Below are 22,353 nucleotides of genomic sequence, written 5' to 3' on the forward strand. Positions count from 1 at the left end.
AGCATTAATTAAACCCATCAGTGCCTTCCTCCTTGCAGGAGAACATTTTCTCTCTGACAAGAAATGTTAACCGAGGGAACATGTGGCACAGGAGACCAGCCATTAAAATCACACTTGCTTTCACTGGGAGGAAAGCTGATGCATTCTGACGGTCGGATGAGCAGAAACAGAACACAGCGAATGATTGCCATCTTTTCTTGGCCCTGCTGTCTAACAGACTATGGTGATGGGGCTGAATGTCTCTTGCCTCACTTCAGGTTTCCAAAGATAAGCACATTTATAACTGTATTGCATCTCTTGTCACCCGGCGTTTCCAAAGATAAGCACATTTATAACTGTATTGCATCTCTTGTCACCCGGCGTTACTTGGTACATTTCAGATGAAAACAGGAAAATCGTCGTGATCTTCTGGGGTCTTTAATGTACCTTCCCTTACATAACAGGGGCTGGAACTAAATGTCAGGTCTCTTAGTCCCTTTGGGCTGCTACAACAGAAATACCATAAACTGGGTGGCTTATAAACAGCAAACATTTACTTCTCACGGTTCTGGAGGTTGGGAAGTTTAAGATCATGTCACTGGTAGATTCAGTGTCTGGTGAGGGTCTGCTCCCTGTTTCACAGACCCCATCTTTTGGCTGTGTCCCTAAGTGGCAGAAGGGACAAACTAGCTCTCTGGGGTCTCTTCTAGAAGGGCACCAATCCCATTCATGATCTAATCACCACCCAAAGGCCCCATCTCCTAATACCATCACCTTAGGGGGTAAGGATTCTACATATGAATTTTGTGGGGTCATAGACATTCAAACCATGGGGTGGGTTCAACTTCAGTCTGGAGTATTTGGAAGGTTAGATACCCTGAGGCCCAGATAAAAGTTCATGGGGAGGGCTGGGGGGCTGGTGGAACAAGGACCCCAGGATTTGAGGGAGATGTCAGAGAAGCAAACTCCCTGAGCCCCTTATTATTCCATGCTGACGCTTACGTACTCCTTGCAGGGGAACACTTAAGAATCTGTCCTCAGGAGTACACGTGCTGCACCACGGAAATGGAAGACAAGCTAAGCCAGCAAAGCAAACTGGAGTTTGAAAACCTGGTGGAGGAGACGAGTCACTTTGTGCGCACCACTTTCGTGTCCAGGCACAAGAAATTTGACGGTAGGTGACAGTTTTTATTTCTCGTTGTTCTGCGTGCGCTTTTCGATGCGAGAGTCTTGATATTATATGAAAAACATTTTCTTTAAGTGGAAGCTTTTCTCTCCTTCTTAAACATTTATAACTGTGTCTATTTTTAGAAAAGGCATGAGCGCTCTTGACAATTTTTATGTCTTGGAAAAAACCTGAGTTAACAAAGAGCTGTTTGGCATTTGTGGTTCGCCTGTGAGATTTATTCTGAATGATTTGGCTTACGTTCTCATTATTAGAGTGATTCTAAGTCAGGTTTTGTCACACCATAGGTTGTCTTCAGTTTCCATCTAGGGATTTGCTTTGAAGTCATTAAATGTCATTTAAAATTATTTGAAATAGAACATCACTTTTAAGAGGACAGGCTTGTTTTAAAATGCCCAGTGACATAGACTCCTTTATTTTAGAGTTTTCCCTTCCTATAGTATAACTACATTTTATACTGTAGGTGCAATGCATCCAGCAGAAGGTTTAGACCCTTCATTTATTTCTTGATAATAAGCAGTCGACTGCATTTCTGTATTCTATTTGTTAAATAAACATTTTGTATTAGAGAGCACAAAGGGTGAAAGTAATTATTACTAGGTTTTCAGCATTGAATTTTCCCATCAGAGTCTCAGAAAGATATTCAAAAGCAATCTGACTTTTATCAACTGAATGAACAATAAAAATGATAAAGATAATATTCTTAGGTGGTGAAAGTTGTCAGTGCTCTGTGAAATGAATGCACCTTACTATGGCTCCTTGTAAACCAGACTTGCAAATTGTAGGGACCCTTCTTTGTGCGCCTTTGGTTTTAGGAAGTTGCCCGAGGGCAACAGAACCTTCATTCATTTCCTCCAGCCTTTCCAATCAATGCACAACAAATCCAGTTCAGAAAAACCTTGCCAAAGTTCGTCTTTTTTTTCTTGGGTTTTTTGTTTTGTTTTTTTTTAATACTCTCTGTAGTAGGCAAAATGTTCTGTTTCATTGCTGTTTTAAACTGGCCACACCAATTTCTTTAAATCAGTGCTCGAGGTTCTAAAAGGCTGGTCCACCTGGTGGTGTTTCAGTACTCAAGATAATGTGACATTTTCCGTGTAATTGAAGGGACGTATATTTTTGCAAGTATGTTTCAGCATCTTCACGTTCTTCCTCTGTCTCTCGCTCTGTGTTCAACTGTATATGTGGGTGTATATGAAAATAACTTTATTTAGAAGTGATGCTGCAAATGTTGTTCCCTTAAGTGCAACTAGGAGTACTTGGGAGTTGGCCTTGATTGACAGATTACAAATCCAGTGACCTTCAGGAGCCCCTGAAGGGGCTCCTGTGTTTGAGGAACTATAATGTATGGGTTCAAACTGAGGCAAATTGAAAGGCCTTATTCTTTGTTACAAAAAGCAGGTGAGGGTGATCTGCTGCTTCTGACTTCAACCTACTTCTTTAGAAAACAACTCTTAGGGCTTTTATAAAGCTGTGCTCCAAAATTAAGTAGGAATAATTCCAGAGCAGTATTCACAGTACATAATATATATTCCTTTAAATAAAAATATTAGACTTAAGGTAGATTTATGGGGAGTTGATTTTGTATTTTTTAATGAGTAAAGCTATTCAGCAAGACTGAGCCAGGTACTTCCTGTATTCTCCTATCAATGACTTTCAATATTTTTGAATTTATAATTAGTAACCCCAGATCTCATTACTCTTACTAAAGAAACCACTCCCTCTTTGTGTGTGTGTGTGTGTGTGTGTGTGTGTGTGTCTGTCTGTCTGTCTGTCTCTCCCTCTCTCTCTGTCTCTCTCTCTCTCTGTCTTTCTCTCTCTATACAGGTACGTTTTAAATTTTTCTAATGTACTTAGGGGTATTATGTCAATTGGTTTGACAAGACATTGATTTTGCTAAGATTCAATCTGACGTAGAGGGTGATGAACTCTCTAACAACAGTGCATTTCATTGTAGTTGCATTAGGCGGGGATGGGAGAGAAGATTTTTTTCAAGGAAGCGTTCAGCTAAAATCTAAATGTGATCCTGGTGAGCTCAGCTTCTGAAGAGCTATCTTTAAAAAATTATAAAAATATATAAATTTAAAAGTCACCATTATAATTTCTGATCCTTCATTAGGCAATTTCATGAAGGTCAGCCATGCAATTGTATGATTTATCTTCTTATCCCACAAAGGCGATCCTGCTAAGTCACCTTTCAGGAACGCTGGTGCATTCGTGCGGGCAGTTTTCCATTTGTCCCCTTACTTTCTTTAACCACTTCCTCGTGGCATTTACTGATGACTGTCAGTTGGTGTGCAGAGGAGCCCTGTCTGGGATCAGCTGTGGAATGTTACCCTCTGAGTTTTATTTTCCCAGATGAGACCAATGGTGCTTTGAGAGACTTCAGGTTTATTTTTAGTAGCTTCCTATTCTGTATTATATGAGAAGGTGACAACTTTCCTTCCTATTTTCAATAAGTACAGCAACTAATTTAATTGCACCTAATATATGTGATTCAGTCCATACTCTATTCAGAGAGGCTAGATTCTATCACTGTTAATCATTAGTCTATAGTCCTGGCATTCCTTATTATACTAGAAATGTTTTGATTCCATTTAGCTTGTCATTTTGGGGCAGAGGTGACTTAAAATTTGAAATTCAAAAACATGTAACAGAACATAAGATTATATTTATTGTCATATTCTTTCCCACTTTCTATGAATATCTTTAGTAATATTTAGAAGATACTGTATAAATTTATAAATATTCATTGCATGGTCAGAAGCTAAACCTGAATGAATATGAATTTTCCCCAACTTTCTTAAATGGCCCTGCTTTGTTCCATAGCCCCATTAGCCGAAATGTGTGCCTGAGAGGCAATGAATAGAAAAAAAGGGTAGTGAGAGGCAGTGAATTGAAAAACTATATAATATCAATTGCAGAAATTTCCCCTCTTTGGCAGAGAATTTCCTTATAACTGAGTAGCTCTTTTTCTTTTTAAACATAGAGTTGAAATATGATGAATATATATAAAATAAAAGTTTATGTTCTTGGCACTGGTACGTTTCCAAGTGTCTTACAAGGTTTTTATTTGTTTGTTTGTTCTGCCTTTTCTGGCCAAATCTCCACCTCTGGCTGCCGTTACACATCTCTGCAAGCCCCTCACCTGTTGGCCAGGGCCTGGCCACTGCAAATGTTCCCTCAAATACACAGGGATGCTCTCAATTTTCTCTGTAACCAAGCCCAGGTTTTCTAACACACCCAGTGGTTAAAATTATGGATGAAGACCCAGCCAGGTACACCTGGAAGAATGATCACAACTCTGTTGCCTTACTTCTTGCCTTTCTCACCTCTGCCAAGTAGCCTAGACAGCCAAAAGTACATAAACAAATAAACGAATCATATAAAAATACAGAAAAAGTAGCATCTTTGTGTATCCGCTCATTTTCCTAGCATTTTTGTGTTTAGTAACTGTCTGACCTGTCCTATTGGTATTTGTATCTAAATCCTAATGGCTGTCATGCTTCTAAGTGTCTAATTTGTTAGGATCCTAGGAAAATGGAGAACAATCCAATACTCTGATAATATTAATGGTGATAATAGGCAACATCTGGCCATGTTCCTTGCCCGTTACAGATGTTAACCTATTTAACACGAGTGAATTGCAGGGCAAAGCCACACAGAAACTCAATGGCAGAGTCAGCAACCCGTCCCAGGCTGAGCACTCCTGGATCCTTGCTCTTAGCTGTAACTACCCCATAATCTCTCTCATGCTTTCCAGCCCCCAAATGTGCTGAGATTTCACCATCAGCCACATCTTTTCCTCTATCTCCCGCTGCCGGTTCTGTCCCATTAATTGTGGGGAGGAGGTGGAAATGTCTTACAGAGAAAAGTGGAAAGAGATTTTTTTTTTTTATCCTTAAAAAACGAAAATTACCCATCTAAATATAGTCCAGCCCTCAAGGAACCTGGAGCCTGGAGAGAGTAAATGACTTGCCAAGTTTCCACCAAGAAAGATGAAACCAAGACTGTAACTTGATGCTTTTGACTTACATCAGATTTATAAATAGTAATGTGATAGCAAGTCGATATTCAGTTGAAATTCTAACTCAGCTTTTATTTGTTTTGAGTGGACACTGGCTAAAAATTACTGATATTCTTTTAACAAGGAAATAGTGATATTGGTGGGTAAAGAATCTAGCCATATTTTTGGAATCTAGCCATATTTTTTTTGGTAAAGAATCTAGCCATATTTTTATTCCATTGAAGGTCGTCCCTAAATTAAAGGGACGTGAGTGTTTTGTGCCAAAAAAATGTTATTAAATCAATGAAGGCATATTATTTATTTTTCTCACCTCACGAAGCCCTGGTAGCTTCTCTCTCGATGTAGGCACCAGTACCCTCTCCTCCAGAATCCTGTATGGAGTATAGATTATTCAGAGACAGGAACATTTAGTTGAAGGGGTATTTTCTTTTGGCAGTTTTTTCTTCAGATTTATTTGAGCTGGTATTTATTCACATCTTAAGCTCGATATGAGGTTTTTTGTTTATGTTCTCGGCCTTATTATTTTACTCTCCTTCCTGGTTTTTATTTACGTGTTTTAATGATACACATTTGTCTGGAGATTTTGGCAGCAAGTATATATTTTAAAGCAAATTAAAAAAAACGTTGAGCAGTAATTTCAATCCTCCCAAAGAACTTATTCCATGGTAACATCCTCAGACTTCTCATCTTTACTGAATGCGGGGATAATTTATACATGGTGGCATAATATTTTTGTGCTGCAGATCTGCATGTGTTTTCTTTTTAAATATCACTTCTCATCTATATATTGTAGAGATGACAGTAATGTAATAATATCTTTAAAATATGGTCTAATTTTCTCACAGAATACACTTATTTCAGAAGCAAAAGTTCCTAAGTTGTTTTCCTTATGGTAGTAGAATCTTCTGTATTTCCTGTCACATGGGTGATGTGTGTGTATGTGTGAGTGAGATTTCAATTTGGAAACATTTATTCAGAACCTACTGTATAGAAGGCGCTTAACTAAGTGTATAGTAGATACAAATATGACTAATAGTGACTAAAATATGGTCAGTCTGTCACAGAGTATACCTTGTTGGGGAGACATAAGTATAAAACTAACACTAAGGAAGCAGAATCAACTATGCCATAAAGTAAAAGTGCAATGGAAGGAGTCCAAAGGAAGGAGTCAAGTATTTTATTGAGAGGCACCAGAGAAGACTTTTGGAAGATGGGACACACAGGACCCTTAAAGAGTGACTTAAGGTGGTGATGGTTAAAGAGGTGACAGGCACCAGAGGTTTTGTTTGCGTGTCCACAGAGTCCTTGGGACGTGCAAACATAGTTACCGTTGATTGTCCCCCAACAGTGTTACCTTATTGACATTCGGCGTACATTTATGACGTAGATAACCTGTAGAAACCTTTTTGGTCCTATATCCGTCTGCTATTGTTTTGTAACAACTAACCACAACATTTCAGGGCATAAACAAGAAGCGTGTCTTTTTCCTTGAATGCGTCTTTGGGTTGGCTGGAGTTTGGCTGTTCTGGCCTGTGCTCAGCTAGGCCTGCCTCTAAACCACGGATCTGGTCTGGTCTGTTCTAGACGTCTTTGGGAAACAGCTCTCTGCCTACGTTCTTCTCATGGTGAAGTTTGGACCTAGCTTAGAATTGGCAGGCGGTCTTCTCAGGTTCCATTGACCAAGGCAAATCTCATGGTGATTCCCAAAATTGACAGGCAGGGTGTATAGAATCCCCATGGAGATGTGGAGATGGGGGAAGGAGTGAATATTCTACATCCTAATCTACCACAGTCCTCGACTGACTGCTATTCCTTAAACAACGTTTTACCTTCCACGTTGACATGTGGTATATATATATATTTTTTGGCAGGGGGGCAGGGGTGAGGGGAGGCAGATTTTCTAGGAATTTGAGAGTAATAAGTAATTTCTAAATAAAGCACAGTTTGGCAAACACACCCGTTATAGACTACGTCCCATATCCTAGCACACTCAGAACACACACACCACTTCCACGATATTATTCAAGAATAAATAGATGTGATATTTCCATTTCTTTTGCTACTAGCCCCCTTGTTTATTGTACAGAATAACAAGCTAACTGTAGTTCCTAAGGGTTATCATGTTAATCAGCGTAGGAAGTAATTAGCCAAATGCCTCCTTGAAGTTTGCTGGGCCACCACCTCAATGACATGTATTTCATCTGGGAGACACTCCTCTGGAAGTCAGGATGCGCTGAATTGGGTTTTAGAAATTGGAGAAATGGTCTCACTGGCATTGGAAAGTAATTTGCCAATTCTCCCAAAAGGCAGACCTTCCAAAAACAAGAATCAGCTAGCCAGGGATTGAGCGTTGCCAGAACTAGTAAACAGATTTATAAATCACAAATGCCTTCCATGTGCTTGATGTGGGAATAGATGATCCATGGCAGGGCATTCTTTAAATTGCAGTGCATGAAGAACCCAGATCTTTGTACAAGTGAAATTTGTCTCTCTCTCTCTGTCTCTCACTTTCTTTCTTCTCTTTGGACAGATCTTTCAAAACTAAGGAAACACCACTGATCAGCAGCTTTGTGTCCTCTGTGATGGACTACCAATCATTTTCTAATTGTTACACCCGCACCACACACCTTCGAGTAACTGGAAACATTAAGCTCTCAGTGTGGTTGTAATATTATCATCTTATTATCACCAATTCCCTTGTATGGTGGGTTGGCTGAGCAGCTGTTTCACAGACAAGCCGATTTCTTTCAAGTATTACTCTATCAGAGGCTGAAACCAGCCTACCAGAAGGGTTCTTGGTCCTGAATATTAATGAGCAGACAAGTGTCTGTTCGCTGACAGTGGCTCACTAATCCTTTGAGTAAGTATGGCTAAATTACAGGAGAAATTTTATTTCAGTTGAATTGATCTGCCACTGGATAGAGAAAACAGGTTTTCTTATTTTAATGAAAATCAAGAAAAATATTGAATGGTATGTAAATTAGAGCTCAGTGGAAACATTTTTGTCTTCAGACCTGAGAACACAGTAGCTCAGTGTGGACTGGTTCAGCTGCATGGTGTGTGTAAAGATGACGGAGACCTCATTATCTCCTGTTAGGTGTGGTGTGCAGTGGGAAACAGTATAAGCCCTCACTCTCTAACTGGAATTTTGTATCATTTCTCAAGTGATATGGAATTGGAATAAAAACGGGCTTTCTTCCTTCACCGAGACAATGTAACATCTCCCTTTTCCAAACAAATAACAGGGTAAAGGAATAAGAAAAGTGTTGTATGCTTTTCTAAGAGTCAAAAGGAAATTGTGCAGCTGAATCTTTATCTGAAATGACGTACCTTGTCCTGATGGAGTCCCTGAAGTGGGCAGATAGAAAGAACAAGATGGGCATAAATGTGATAATGGTTGAAGCTGGTTGATGAGTCCATGGGGCTTTATTATAATGTTCTCACTTCTGGGTGATTTCTAAATGTATGTAATTAAAATTTTTTTAAAAAAAGAGAGAACTGACTTGAGCACATACAGGGTGAAGATTTCCAGACTGTGAATTCATTCTAGATATAGAACAATGCCAACAGGTATTGCCACTCTGTCTTGCGAATTCAACAGTAGTAAATTACACAGGACATAACCATTTTCAAATTGCAGAGATGAACACAACTTATAGAGATGTTTAACTCAGGTCAAGGCCACTTAGCTTCTGCTTCCACCCAGCATTTTATTATTGTGTTGCTAGAAGTGGCATCTCTAGTTTATCCACAGGAACAGACCTATTAAAATGAGGCTTAATCCTTAGATCTTCCTGTTAAGTGTGATTCAAAATGTCAAACTCTTTGTTAGAAGATGTATGGACAGCAAGACAAGCAGATTATTCAAATACAAACTTTGGCAAGATTCAGAAGAAAATGTAAAGCATATATTATAAATGCATTGTAAATAACATTTCTATATCACTAGGTAGTCCTCCAGTGATTGTCGGTTGAATGACAACCAGCATGAGCTCTGGGAGTTTGGCATTTTAGCAAACCCAAAGGAAGAGACAGCTTGTCTGAACAGTTAATTCCATATGATTCCATGTATTCCATTAGACAGGAGGAGAATCCTGGTCCCACATGTGGAGGTAGAGTTGGTAACCAGCTAATAAGCCTGCATGATTCACGACACTCAGAGAAACTGTAAAACAAATTTAAAAAGTACTGATTACACTTTCAGAATTTTCCATTTATTGTTCTTTCAAAAGGGTTTTTTATATTCATTAAATGGATAAATATTGTTCCTCAGATGATTATATATAGTAGTACATGATCTTCACACTGTTTCCTCCCTACCTAGTGGTTTAATTGAGTCCAAACAACTTGAAAATGAAAAGCAAACTTGGAAGGAAGATAGCAGGAAATCGGGCCTCCAAGGCTTTTCCATGCTGGAAGAAATTGTACTTCTCCACCTATTTTTTATTTCTGAAAATTTCTTTGCGTATTTTCTCCTTTTGAAAGAACAGTGTGTGGTCATTACAGGTTTTGGTCCTCTTGCCCTCCTGTCTCCTTCTCCTCAGTGCTTGTGTAGTTGACACCTTATCATTTTCACTTATTTAGTAGTGTTCTTTTAATACTATTCTTTTTTTAAAAAAAAGTATGATCTATTGCGTAATCCCTCTTGAAGTGTAAGCTCATTAAGTATAGAGATTAAGTTTCCTATTTCTATTTTATCTTCCTATACTTGACTTAATATGGAACATATTGAATAATGCTGCAGTGTTGTCTGACTATGGCACCGACCTGCACAGACCCAAGGGCACAGACCAGTCAGATGAATTACTTAAGTTCCTATAATAAATACGATAGAAGAAAATAGGAAGCCTTGAATTCTAGTTATCTACTAACTCTTAGGGTCCATAAACCTGGAAGTCATATTTGATTTGAGCAGCATTTATTCCAGTGGATTTAATGGAACTAATTTTAAATTCCCAGAATGAAGATAGTCTTGATTTGGAGTGGAAATAGAGGCCCTTACCTCAAAAAGCGGGATGAGTGCACACACATACACACACACACACACGCACCCACACAGGTATATACACATGAGTACGGTGGGGTTAAGGTACACATTAGTCTCTTGAAAGACCAGTTAACCCACAGATTTGTGTGTTCAAACACTGGAGATTTTGATTCTGTGGTCCCTTAGGGACTCAGAAATCTTCATTTTGCATAAGCATCTCACATCTCTGGGTCAGCACACTTTGAGTATCACTGGTTAAGTGGAGTTGAGAGATCAGTGATCAGGATGTAGATCTGAGTCCAAGAAGAATGACAGCGGCTTTTAAATCTTTGCTTTATCATGTCAAAGTCAGTTTAAGTCTGCCAATAAAACGTCCCCACTATGTAAGGTGGGATTCAAGCATCTTTTGACCAAATGGTGGATTTTACACATTAAGCAAGTTTCTCTTTTCTCCTTCGGATTTTGACAGTGAATTACACTCCAGATCCACAACTCATTTAATCTTTTGCTGATCAAAATTATAATTCAGTTGAATTTTTTTATATCTGTGAGCTAAAAAATTATTTTCTTTTTCCTCTTTTATTTTCTAGTTTATAGGATCTAACAGATATTTATTTTTCACCATCTAGAAAATACATTTCAATTTTTTTCTTTTTTTTTTTTTTTGGCTTGGGGGATGTTTTTTGAAGCCAAGAATAGCCACCAGGGAAGCCCCTGTAACTTATTTTTAATAGCATTTTTTGATTCTAAAGTATTATATGTTTATTATAGAAAACTTGGATTATTTAACTTTAAAGCATTAAAGAAGAAGTTACTTTAAATTTATGCTCACTTGGGGGGAAAAAACCCTGATCTCTGAGGAAACTGAGGTAAAAATGTAATAATACTAATATTTGGTTTCTCATGAAAGCTTATTCAAATAACTTCAAAAAAGAACTCTTAATTAAGAGTTGGAACTCTTAATTTCTGTGTTTAATAGTTTATAAATATAAAATGAAAAGCAGAACCCAGTGTCTGTAGGAGGGAGGGGATTTTCTATTTTCTGGGGATAATATTTCCCTACACTTCATAACTTTGGTCAATAAAACTTTGGACCACTTTTACTATAATTGAGTTGGTAATCTTTATTGAGAGTGTAATCAGAACTGTGACAACGTAGTTCTGAAGATTTGAGTGGTGTAATAAATCATGCTTTATATTAACGAATAGGTCAAGGATGTAATTAGGATGAATCCTTCTCACAAAGTAATGATTTAAGGAAAATAATACGACAAATTTTAATGTCCTCTTGGAATAGTAGTCTACGGTCTACTGACTTTGTTCAGCTGATCATTAGGTCAGCCAGGCTTGCTGTCACTCGCTCCGCAGTGCCCTGATATGTTTTACTACAGGAAGTGGCTTCTATCACCGTTGTCAGGCCTGGAGAGTTCCAAGTCCCACAGACAGAGGATTTGCACATGGGCACAGCCTCCTGTCAGTTTCAAGGTTTAGCTCTTTTCTGGTGCATAGAATTCTGGATTGTGTCCTGAGATCAAAGAAGTTTGGGAACTAACTATAATTCATATTAGTGTTATACATTTTTAAATTGCTAAATACATTCCCCAGAAGTATGTATGCTTCTGTTTTCCAGTGTTTGAGATTATTTTTCCCTTTGATGCTTCTAAATCAGGAGTCTGTTTTTTTCCATGTAGATTCTAGGTGCTTAATGCCAGCCCTCCACTTTTTTCTTTATTCACTCATTCATTCCCCATAGATGAGGAAGGGTCTACATTGTTCATGACACTATGGCAAATATTACTTTTTCAAAAAGCCATGTAAGCAGCACAGACCCTGGAGTCAGCAGACTAGATTTCAAATATAAGATTTGCAATTTGTTAAAGTAACCTAGGAAGTTTCTTGAAATCTTTGGGTTCCATGTTTTCTCTTTTCAAAATGACTGTAATAATTGTAGTTTTGAAGATATACATGAGGAGCCTAGGGAGAGTCTAGCAAAAAGCGAGTATTGTTTTTTGTTTTTTTTTTTTGGTACGTGGGCTTCTCACTGTTGTGGCCTCTCCCATTGCGGAGTGCAGGCTTAGCGGCCATGGCTCATGGGCCCAGCTGCTCCGCGGCATGTGGGATCTTCCTGGACCGGGGCACGAACCCGTATCCACTGCATCGGCAGGCAGGCTCTCAACCACTGCGCCACCAGGGAAGCCCGTGCTGACTCTCCCCTGCTCTTCACTCTGGTCATCATCATTGTGCTTACGTTGTTATCCTTAAGGAACTGACAGTCCCAGGGAGCCACCTAGACAAGAGCCTAAGTAGCAGTAACGCAGATTGGTGCCATGAGTGAAAATACAGAGAACGTGGTAGAAGGGAATGAAATTACTCCATGATGGGGAGACCATAAACAACTCTGTGAAAAGACACAATGAAAACTGTCTTGGAAATTAGGAAGGATTTGGACCTCAGTTCAGAAGGATGTGTAAATGTGAAGGAAGGCATGGAGGTGGGGAATCTAAGAATACAGGCTTAGTTCTGTTTGTGGAACAAAGGGTGCTTGAACAAAAGAGGAGTTGGACCCATTATTAAGGTCCTTGAGTATGTTTAAAAAGTGGAAAAATCAGTCTATTCTCTGAAAATGAACAGGTGTTCTTTTTTATTTTCGTTTAAATAATTGAGTTGACTGTTGATTTTGTAGTTTTGTTGACAAAAGTTAAAATCCCTGTTGAACAACAACTAACAAAGTTTACACTGTGAAGTTTGTTCTGTTTAATGGCTGACAGCAGACATGTGGATTAGAGAACAAAATGAACTCAGTTGATTCCTTAGATCCTTCAGTGTGAGCATCTGTATAATAATATTTGTAAATAAACAGTGAACTTCCAGGCATCTGTGATTGAGTTTGATTCATGTGTGGTGCATGTATGAGAATTCTTTACATTAGGACTGCGAAAATGTTGGTTCTACCTCAAAGCACAAAGTTTCGACAGTGATTTGTGGGGAATGGTAGGTTTAAGTATAGTCTTTTCTTCTGCTATCCTACTTTCAGGTTTCTCACTACAGTGAATGTGTGTTACTGTTAGAATCACAGAAAATGTTAAATGGTTCATCGGATTATGAAATGAACATTACCTTTCATAAAACCCTTCTGCATACAACATATCTCAGCCCTTGAAATGAGTTGTCCTGTGGAAATTTTCTCATGAGTGTGTCAGGTCCCAATTTCAAAAGCGAATTTGTATTTAAAATTGTTAAATTTCACATTGTTTTATTTCATAAAATGTTAAATTTCTGTTTCAAATATCTGGCATAAAAGTCCCTGCAACAACATTACATGCAAATATATAGGACAAGAACCCTGCTATAAATATTCCAATCAGCAACAGTAGTGGACGTATAACTAATGATAATTGCCCACTTCATGTAATGAGGTGAATTTTCTCAGTAACAATTTAGTATACAACTGATTTACTCTCTAGATCGTTGGGGCTGGTGAATACAACTATCTCTGTGCACTCAAATCCTTTCTATCACAGAAAATCCCAGAGCCTGTGGAGCTCCATTAAGAAGTTTACATTATATAAAGACATTCATATTTATTCCTTGTACATTTATATAGCACTTATTAAATTGCTATTGGTTTTTCAGAGTTGCTTTTTAACAACCTTAAAATGTGTAATTCTTAAATGCAGCTAAAATCTCCACTGGTTCAAGTTATTAGAAACGGACTGATCCACAATAGCATGGTGTGCTCTTGGCTTGCTGCCAGTGGTGAATGAATGATGCATCACCGGATGACTAATGGTAACTCTTATCCCCAGGTTCACTCACTGTGGTTAATATTGAACCAAGTCTATCCGTGCAGAGTTCTTTAAGAGGCCAAGACATTAAGATTCCTTAGCGTAAACATCAACCGGGCATCACCTGCACACCTAAATGTATTTCTTGCCAATGAGTAACGCTGTTCCTTCACTACACAGTCTACACAGAAAATGCCAGAACTTGATTTAGGGAGTGCAGCCATCTTCTGACTAAGGTTCTTCATTAAGGGCCTTTTGTTGGATGAATCCAGTTCTGCTCTGTTCCATTCCTCATTTGAATGAAGTATGTTCTAAGGGTCATCAGTTTTAGGCAAAGTTGAAGAATAGATTTTTTTTTAAAAATCAACAATATGTTTTCCTTCCTCATAAGAACTTTGCTCAATAGCATAGTACTATGATTTAGTGGGAGCTTAATAAAAGCTACCTTGATAACAAACCAGAAAGTTCAGCTATTTTTCTTGCTAATGTAATACCCTAAATGTGGCTTTATTCTCTGCTTTCATTGTCCATTGTAAAACATCTTTCTTAGTATTTGGACAACAATAAAGAGACATCACTGTTGTCAAATATCTCAACAATATCTCTTTAACATAAGTAATATATTGAAAGAAATAAAGCGTCAGTAACCTTTAGAAAGGCTAGTTAACTTGAGCAATGGTGACTAATAACATTTTTTCTTCACAAAATAATTTTTGACATCTAAACAAACCTCAGCACACGGAGTAAACCATAATGCTAGATATTTAGCATTTCAAATTGAAGAAGACCTTTCTTTTTAGTTGGTGGTGATAAGATGCTTAATTTAAAGACTATAATTACTTTCTCCCATTGGAATACTAGGGTCTGAGGAATAGAGGATATTTTTTTTAAGTATTAAAAATAAAGAAAAATGTGCTTATGAAAAATACTTTTAAATGAGATCGATCTGCATTTATATCAATAATTGCATATTATACCATATTGAGTAACCCATTGTTGTGTTTCTTCAACTGCAGTTCTTATGTCCCAATATTGTTTTCTTTTCCATTTCCCCCAGGAAACAAAAATAAACAGGATCCTGAGTTACACTTTGTATTTTACATTAGCTAATAGAGCTGGTATTGGGAAACAGTGCCAAATGTACAAGAGCTGAAAGGTTTTCTTTTTGAGTATTTGTTTGCAAAACAAGCCCAGGATAATGGAGGATCATTTGTGGAAAGCTGAGCCATGCTGGGTGCTCATTAGATAACTTAGAAAGACTCTCTGGTTTGCTTCCCCCCAGCCCCAGTTGTAGATAGTTGCATGTGTTTCAATTAAAATCTCCATTTACTTCCAGCTGGCAATGTCAGCATCCATTCCACCAATAGAGAGTAAAGGTCACAGCTCCTTGCCTGAACAGACATTTAAAAAAAATACGCCATTTGCCTTCTTTGTGTAGGTACCTTTGAGCCACCCAGAGCTGGCTTGGAGAGAAGATTCTGAAGGGTCACATTGCATGGGGACTTTCCCCTTATTTACTGATGTTTCTTTGGTAGCTGCTGGCCCAGATACTGTAACTGCTGTTCTTTGTGTGCATTGGGATCCAGCAGCAGCTGTTGTTCTTTGCTGGAGCGTGTTTCTGAAATTCCAAATTTAGTAGTCTGAGACCTTAGTCATTGAAAGCTACGTTGAAAGTTAATTTGCTGAATCCAAGTTTATTTTCCTACCTAAACCACCGTTCGTGATAGAGCCTTTCCCCTGCGGTGCGCGATAAACTGAGGAAAGGGCTCATTTACTGTCCCTAGCGGGCTGAAGGGAAAGAGAAAGCAGTGGTTACAGAGCAGGGCATAGGCTGCGTATCCTTGTGACCTGACTCTTCGGACTGTCAGACATTCGAACCCAGGCCCTGCTTTGCTGCTTCTACCTCCATGGCTGTGGGCAGCCTGATGGAACTGCAGCTTCTCCATCTCAGACCATTAGGATGACAAATGCTACCTCGTAGAATGTTGCAGTGAGACAGTAAACATAAAGCACCTATGCTAAAGCCTGGCGCATGGTTAGCTTTTACTCTTTGCCGCATGAGCCATATAACGTTCATGAGGTTTTTCTGTTAAGTGAAAAGGTTTTGCATTCCCTTGCTTCTCTTTTGAGCCAGAATTAATTTTCTTGCCCAATAAATATGAACATTCCCATACATTCAAAAAATTATAGCGGATATTTATTTATACTTTGTGCCAGGCACAAAGCATTTTACATCCCATGTAGCCATCGCAACAATCCAATGAGGTAGGTGGTATTACTATTATTATTCCTATTTTCTAGCTGAGGAAGTTCTTGCCTAAAGACGTAAGTAATTTGTCTGAGTTCACATAGCTTGTAAGAGACAGAGCTGGGATTGAATCAAGCCCCAACCCTTTAGTAAGTTGTAGTTTCTCCCACAAGGAAAGCAAATCAAATTACCTTGAAATGAAGTATTTGAACTCTGTTTCTGAAGTGAAAGTTTATATGTTAATAATGGGAAGTTAAGGAGACTCTACCATCACTTTGTAGCTTTTTCTACTCCCTGGACTCTAGCTAGTTGGTAGATGGATTCATTTTATTAAAATTATATTTTATTATATTTTCAGTGGTAATCGTTATTTCATGACTAAGTCTATGCTTTGGTATTCTTACTTGGGCATGTTTGGGTATGATTCAGTTTACCGTAAAAAGGCATGGTAACCTTAAACCTGACATGTCTATGCCAAGGTGGATCTAGTTATAGGTGCCACAAGTTAAACATGGCAGGAGGGTAGGGAGAAACAGTATTTAGAAAGTATAGTCACCACCAACAGTCTGGCTAAACAGTCTACCTCTCTGCAAAGTTACCAGGATTCTCTACAGACAGGAGAGTGACGGCATGGGGGATTCAGGCACAAGTGATACGTCAAGCCACACAGAGACACAGCTGACCCTTGGGAAAAGCCAGTCCTGGGCACAGAGGATCCCAGTTTAAGAGGGAAACAGAACTTACATCTAAAGCTTGGCATATGAGATCACTATGAAGATAGAATCTCAGACACAATAAATAAGACACATTTCCCCACCAGAACTGGTACCCCAAATTCCAACCCAGATAGTAGCAAGTATGGCATTTGGGTCTAGAAATTCTTGTGTCCTTCATTGCTAATATCAGGGATCCTGTATCTGCAGGTGGGAGGCTAGGAACCAAAGAGAGGGAGATCCTACCAGCGGAAAAGGTGCATTTTGCTTATTCTTAGGAAATCATCCCAATAGCGTGGAGTTGCAAGTTGCCAGAGTTATATTGAATTGTACAAAACATTAAAAACAAGATTTTTAATGCAAAATTTTGTTACATATTCCATACTTTAGCTCATGAAGAAAATGGTATAGTTTGTGATAACGTCACTATTTTAAACTAAGGATAAAATACAGTAGTTCTCCCTCATCCAAGGAGGACACGTTCCAAGACCCCCAGTGTATGCTTGAAACTGCGGATAGCACCAAATACTGTGTATACTGGTTCTTTTTTTTTTTTTCTGTACATGCGTCCCTATGATAAAGTTTATAAATTAGGCACAGTAAGAGAATATCCGAATTGCCAGCATCACTGCTCTTGCACGTTGGAGCCATTATGAAGTAAAATACGGTTACTTGAATACAAGCACTGCAATACTATGACAGCTAGGTGGCTACTAAGTAACTAATGCGTGTGGTTACCATGGACAAAGGGATGATTCACACCGCAGGCTGGACAGTGAAAGATTTCATCATACTACTCAGAATGACGTGCAAATTAAAACTTATGAATTGTTTATTTCTGGAATTTTCCATTTAATATTTTTGGACCTCAGGTAACTGTAACCAAGAAAAGCGAAACCACGGATAAGCGGGGACTACTGTAAAGTTTCTAAAGATTCTATAAAACCTAAAAATAGGTACCCTTGATTTTGCTAATATTTTTTCTCTTATTCTTAGTTAACAGTCTTGTAAACTTCCAGTGAACTCAAATTTTGCTTTAAATGCAAACAGGTACTGTTTACAGATATATATATATACACAGATATAGTAGATTTTGTTGTATATAATGGTAACTGGTAACGGTGTTTTATTTGGGGAATGAAATCAGCCTCTGGGAACAGGATTGAGAAAAAGACATTTCAATGTATATCCTTTTGTACCTTTTGAATGTTTGATTATATATATATATATATATAGGGACTACCTATTCAAAAATATATTTTTGAATACAATAAATGCAGCTATGCTAAAGAAAATCATTAATCTTCAAATTTAGTCCTTAACAAGATGTTGGAATCAGGTTGTGAAAGTCTTTTGTTTTCCTACTCTCTACTCTCATTTCAAAAGTAACCACGTTCATGTCAAAGTCAATGATGAAAACACTTTTAAGTTCAGTGAAACGTGTTCTTTTCCTCCTCTGAAGAATACTTTTTACCTTCTAAGAAGTGAATGACTTTGACATTTGGATGTTGTACTCTTTCTTTTTTAAGTATGTTATGTCATATGAATTAATTCCAGGAAGAGGCCAATTCATTGTTTAAAGATTTTGCATAACCAAATAAGGTGTTAATAGGAGCTACGTCTTGGGAATTGCTCACTACCCCACACCTCTGATTAATATCCTAAGTCTATTCCTTAACCCTATACTGTTGCTTTTAATATTTAAAATTTTCCTAGCTTTTCCTGTGCTATTTCTAACGCAAACTTGAAGATTTTCCTAACCGGAGATTTAAGAAAGTCAAGCAAGACAAACTTTACATCAGAATGTAGCATTTTTACAAGTTGATTGTCCTTCTTCAACTTTGTCAGCGTATCGGTTTCATTGTCATTTTCTTGCACATCTCTTTCCTTCTAGTCAATTCTTTTCTCCCAAATGCCCCTGATCTCATAGACCACGTGCATGACTTCAACACCATTATCTTCCCTTGATCTGTGTCTCCATTTCTGTGTTGCTCTTTCCTTCTTTCTGTTGTCAGTGGGAAAGAGCAACACCGAGTGTAACATTCTGCAGTTTAAGACTTCAATTGTGTATCTGCTCCCCCCTGGCCAGGTGCTGGTCACTGCAATTTTGGAAATGAGAAGCATGTAGGGAAAACCCTGAAAGGAATTACAGTGTGTAATTGCTTATATGGCAGCATTTTAACAAGAAGCTTCCTCAGGGATAAAGGAATATATATCCTTTGAATTAACAAATTTAAACTTCTCATTCAACTCTTTGCCTTTTCCAATAATTGACAGTATCTTGAGCTTGACTTTGTTAGGAAGTGTGTGTTTTCTTGATTTTTAAAGACATCACTACTCGAGTGGGCTTTGAAAAGTATATTGATGTTTTCTTTTATCTGGGGACTCTGAGAATCTTTATAAGTATAGGCTCATTAAAAACACATCTAGTCAGTGTGGTTGCTTCAGTGATTTAGGAGAGAAGAGGGAAAAACAGTGAGGGTGAATCACCTTCAAAAGATAGATGCCCTCACGGCTGAACTAGGATCAGAGGTGACAGTAAGCAGACCTCCTACCAGACATAAGGCAGTGCCATCTGCATTTAAGAGATCAGAAAGATGGAGAGCCAGAGATGTGCTGTAGAATTTTAATCTCTCCTCGCAGTAAATGAACTGCGTGGACACTGATCCTGATAGCTGCAAGGGCAGTTACTGCCTGAATATTATTCAGTAGCTTATGCGAGATATGTTGGTAGGTCTTATTTTCTCAGAGTTAAGTCCTCAAACCGTATGTTAATTGAACATGTTGTATATTGTCAATATGCCTTATAGAAACTTAGCAATGAGTTTCTTCTCTATTAAAAGTGATAATGCTCCACTGGTGCATTTCTGGGAAGCGTTTAAGTCATCACATTTGTGGAACCCCCTCCTTCATACCAGAGATGCATGTTTAAGATGACTCTAACCGAATGAATAAGCTAGTTGTCACGGTGACGATAGTCTTGTTAACAGTTAACTACAGTAACGACACCATCTGTGCTATAGTAAACACATAAGCAGTACTCTGGAAGCAAGGAAGATGGAGTGACCACCTTTATTGGTTTAGTCAAAAGAGTTCTTAGCAGAGCTGATGGATTCTATTGAATTTTAGCAGAGGGACAGGAATTTACTAGATGAAGAAGGAGGGAATGGTTATTCTAAGCAGATGAAAGTATTCAAGGTTTTAAAATATATTTGACCCCCATGACTTTCTGTGAGAAATAAAATAATCTAATTAGACTATTGTTCTATTGGAGAATAAAGTTGAAAATATTGGACTATATAAACCCTGAGATTTCTTCCAGCTCTAAACATTTCATGATTCTACATGATTCTATTGTATCATAAACACTGGGGTTCAATTTTTCACCTAAAAATGGCTGACCTGATTCATTTTCACCAAGAACACATGTGGGAACACTTCAGCCTCCATCACTTGGTTACTTTGAAGGGAGACTATAGGGTCTAATAATTGCAATTACGTTTTCCTTTAATGCTATTTTGATATGTATTGTATACTCAGACTGGAAAATTCTTGAGGCGTTGCTGCATCGAAAGGCATGACTTTCTTACACTTCTTTTAGATTAGAGACTTACGTTCCAGCACATTTCTTTTGAGGTGAACTTGAAATACCAGTGAAGTCCTACCCTATTCGTTGTCAGAAGAAAACTGTCATTTTAGGTTGGTCAACGGTTATTTTATTTAGAAGCACAGGAATTAGGCTATTTAGATGTCATTAAAGGCATTCTGTAAAACTTGGTAGTTCAGCTTTCTTGGAGGCTCACCATGGTCAGATATTCTAAGACCCACTGCTCCTTTAACAGCCAGAAAAGATGGCCCAACAACAGACAGAGCTCATAGGGTTCCCCCACAGGGAGCTAAGAATATTGATGAAGAAACCAGTAAACAATACAAATGCCTCCATAGTGCTATTTATATCTGGTATGTTTTAGTTCATCAATAGTAGAACAGACATTAGAAACTTTCTATGAGCAAAAGGGACTTAAATAAGAAGACAGGACCATTTGAGGACATCTTTCAGAATTGGATCTTATAAACTCAAAGGATTCAGAGCTTCTCTCCAAAGAGGTAGCAGCTACCTGCACTGATAATCCAATAGGCTGTGCACAATTTTCGTTCCACTTTTAGAAGTGCTCATTGTGCCTTTTTGTAACCATTTGATTAACATGACTCATTAACTAGGAAAAGCCAATATCTTTCTTTATAAGTATTGAGATTGCTCATGAGCTTCACTCAGCAATCACTTGATAGTGATTATTGTGGAGCAGGGAACAAATCTCTCTCTGGAGATGTTGAATTCAAGAGCAGTGGATGGTGGGGTAGAAGGGAAGGGAAGGGCAGAATCCATGAGACTCTATGTTCCACACAAGTGCCATGAGGTATAAAGTAGAGAGGGATTTGAAAGAAGACAGTTACTAGGGCCTGGAACCATGGAAGCTAAAGCAGTGAGTAAAATAGAGGAGCTCAAAAGTTGAGAGGTGTCTGTTACTGAGATGAGAATCTGTGTGAAATCATAAACATCCTTACAACAAATCTCTGCAACTTAATGTAACCTGAGGGTGTCTCCATCTTGCATTCTAAAGAGGAGCACCCATTCGTGTTCAATAATATACTATTTTTCTTAAAAATATTGATTTCGTTGTTATTTCTAAAAACAAACATTTCTACTCCTTCATTAACTGATTACTATCACTTTTGGACTGAAATTGGCTTGCACGTACGTTTCAATGTCTTTTCTTTTTTAATTTGAATTCAGGTACTGTTTATCCCAGACTAGTTTCTAGAGGTAACTGCTCGATTTAAAACTTGGCTGGATAAAGAAAAGACCTCATGCCAGGTCTGCCTCTAATCCTGATGCGCATTTATAGAGCATACTTGAGCGTCTGAGAGATGCTCTGAGGAGAGCCTCAGGCAAGGAGGCAAGGAGAGCCTCAGGCAAGACTTTTTCCTAAGATCCCAAAGTTAGTTTTGTTTTAAATAGTTTTGATCCCTTCACTTACACACAATGGATTTGGAATCCACCATAATTGTAGATATGAACATTGTATCATGACTCTCTATTGCTAAAGATAAATAAGATTATGATTAAGTGTGAGATCATTAATGAAATAGAACATTAGTCAACATTAACAAAGAGGGTGAAGACACTATAGAAGAAAGAGCATCAGTTTTGATTTGTAAATCACTTAGCTCTAGCGCTTATTTGGCTTATGGCTCCAAGAAGTCATTTAACGTCTCTGAGCCTCAATTTCCACATTTGTTATATTGGGTTAATGATAATACAGATAAATCAATTCATGTTTATGATATTAAATAAAGGCTCTTTATCCTTTCCCATTCTTGAACTAAGTATTGAAAAGTCATGAGATTGAATTTAAAGGAAAAGACAGAA

The 22,353-nt window shown here is 38.1% G+C and overlaps 1 protein-coding gene across 1 annotated transcript in view; it reads left to right on the forward strand.

The window, feature by feature from the left end:
• Positions 1 to 22,353, forward strand: part of GPC6 (glypican 6) — a 1,061,298-nt gene that overhangs the window by 267,982 nt on the left and 770,963 nt on the right. The window contains exon 2 of the mRNA XM_024755297.1: positions 995 to 1,153. Coding sequence (XP_024611065.1) covers positions 995 to 1,153 — 159 coding nt within the window. The remainder of the gene's footprint in view (positions 1 to 994; positions 1,154 to 22,353) is intronic.

This window comes from Neophocaena asiaeorientalis, unplaced genomic scaffold, assembly GCF_003031525.2.
Source record: "Neophocaena asiaeorientalis asiaeorientalis breed wild unplaced genomic scaffold, Neophocaena_asiaeorientalis_V1.1 scaffold141, whole genome shotgun sequence".
Taxonomy (NCBI): Eukaryota; Metazoa; Chordata; class Mammalia; order Artiodactyla; family Phocoenidae; genus Neophocaena; species Neophocaena asiaeorientalis.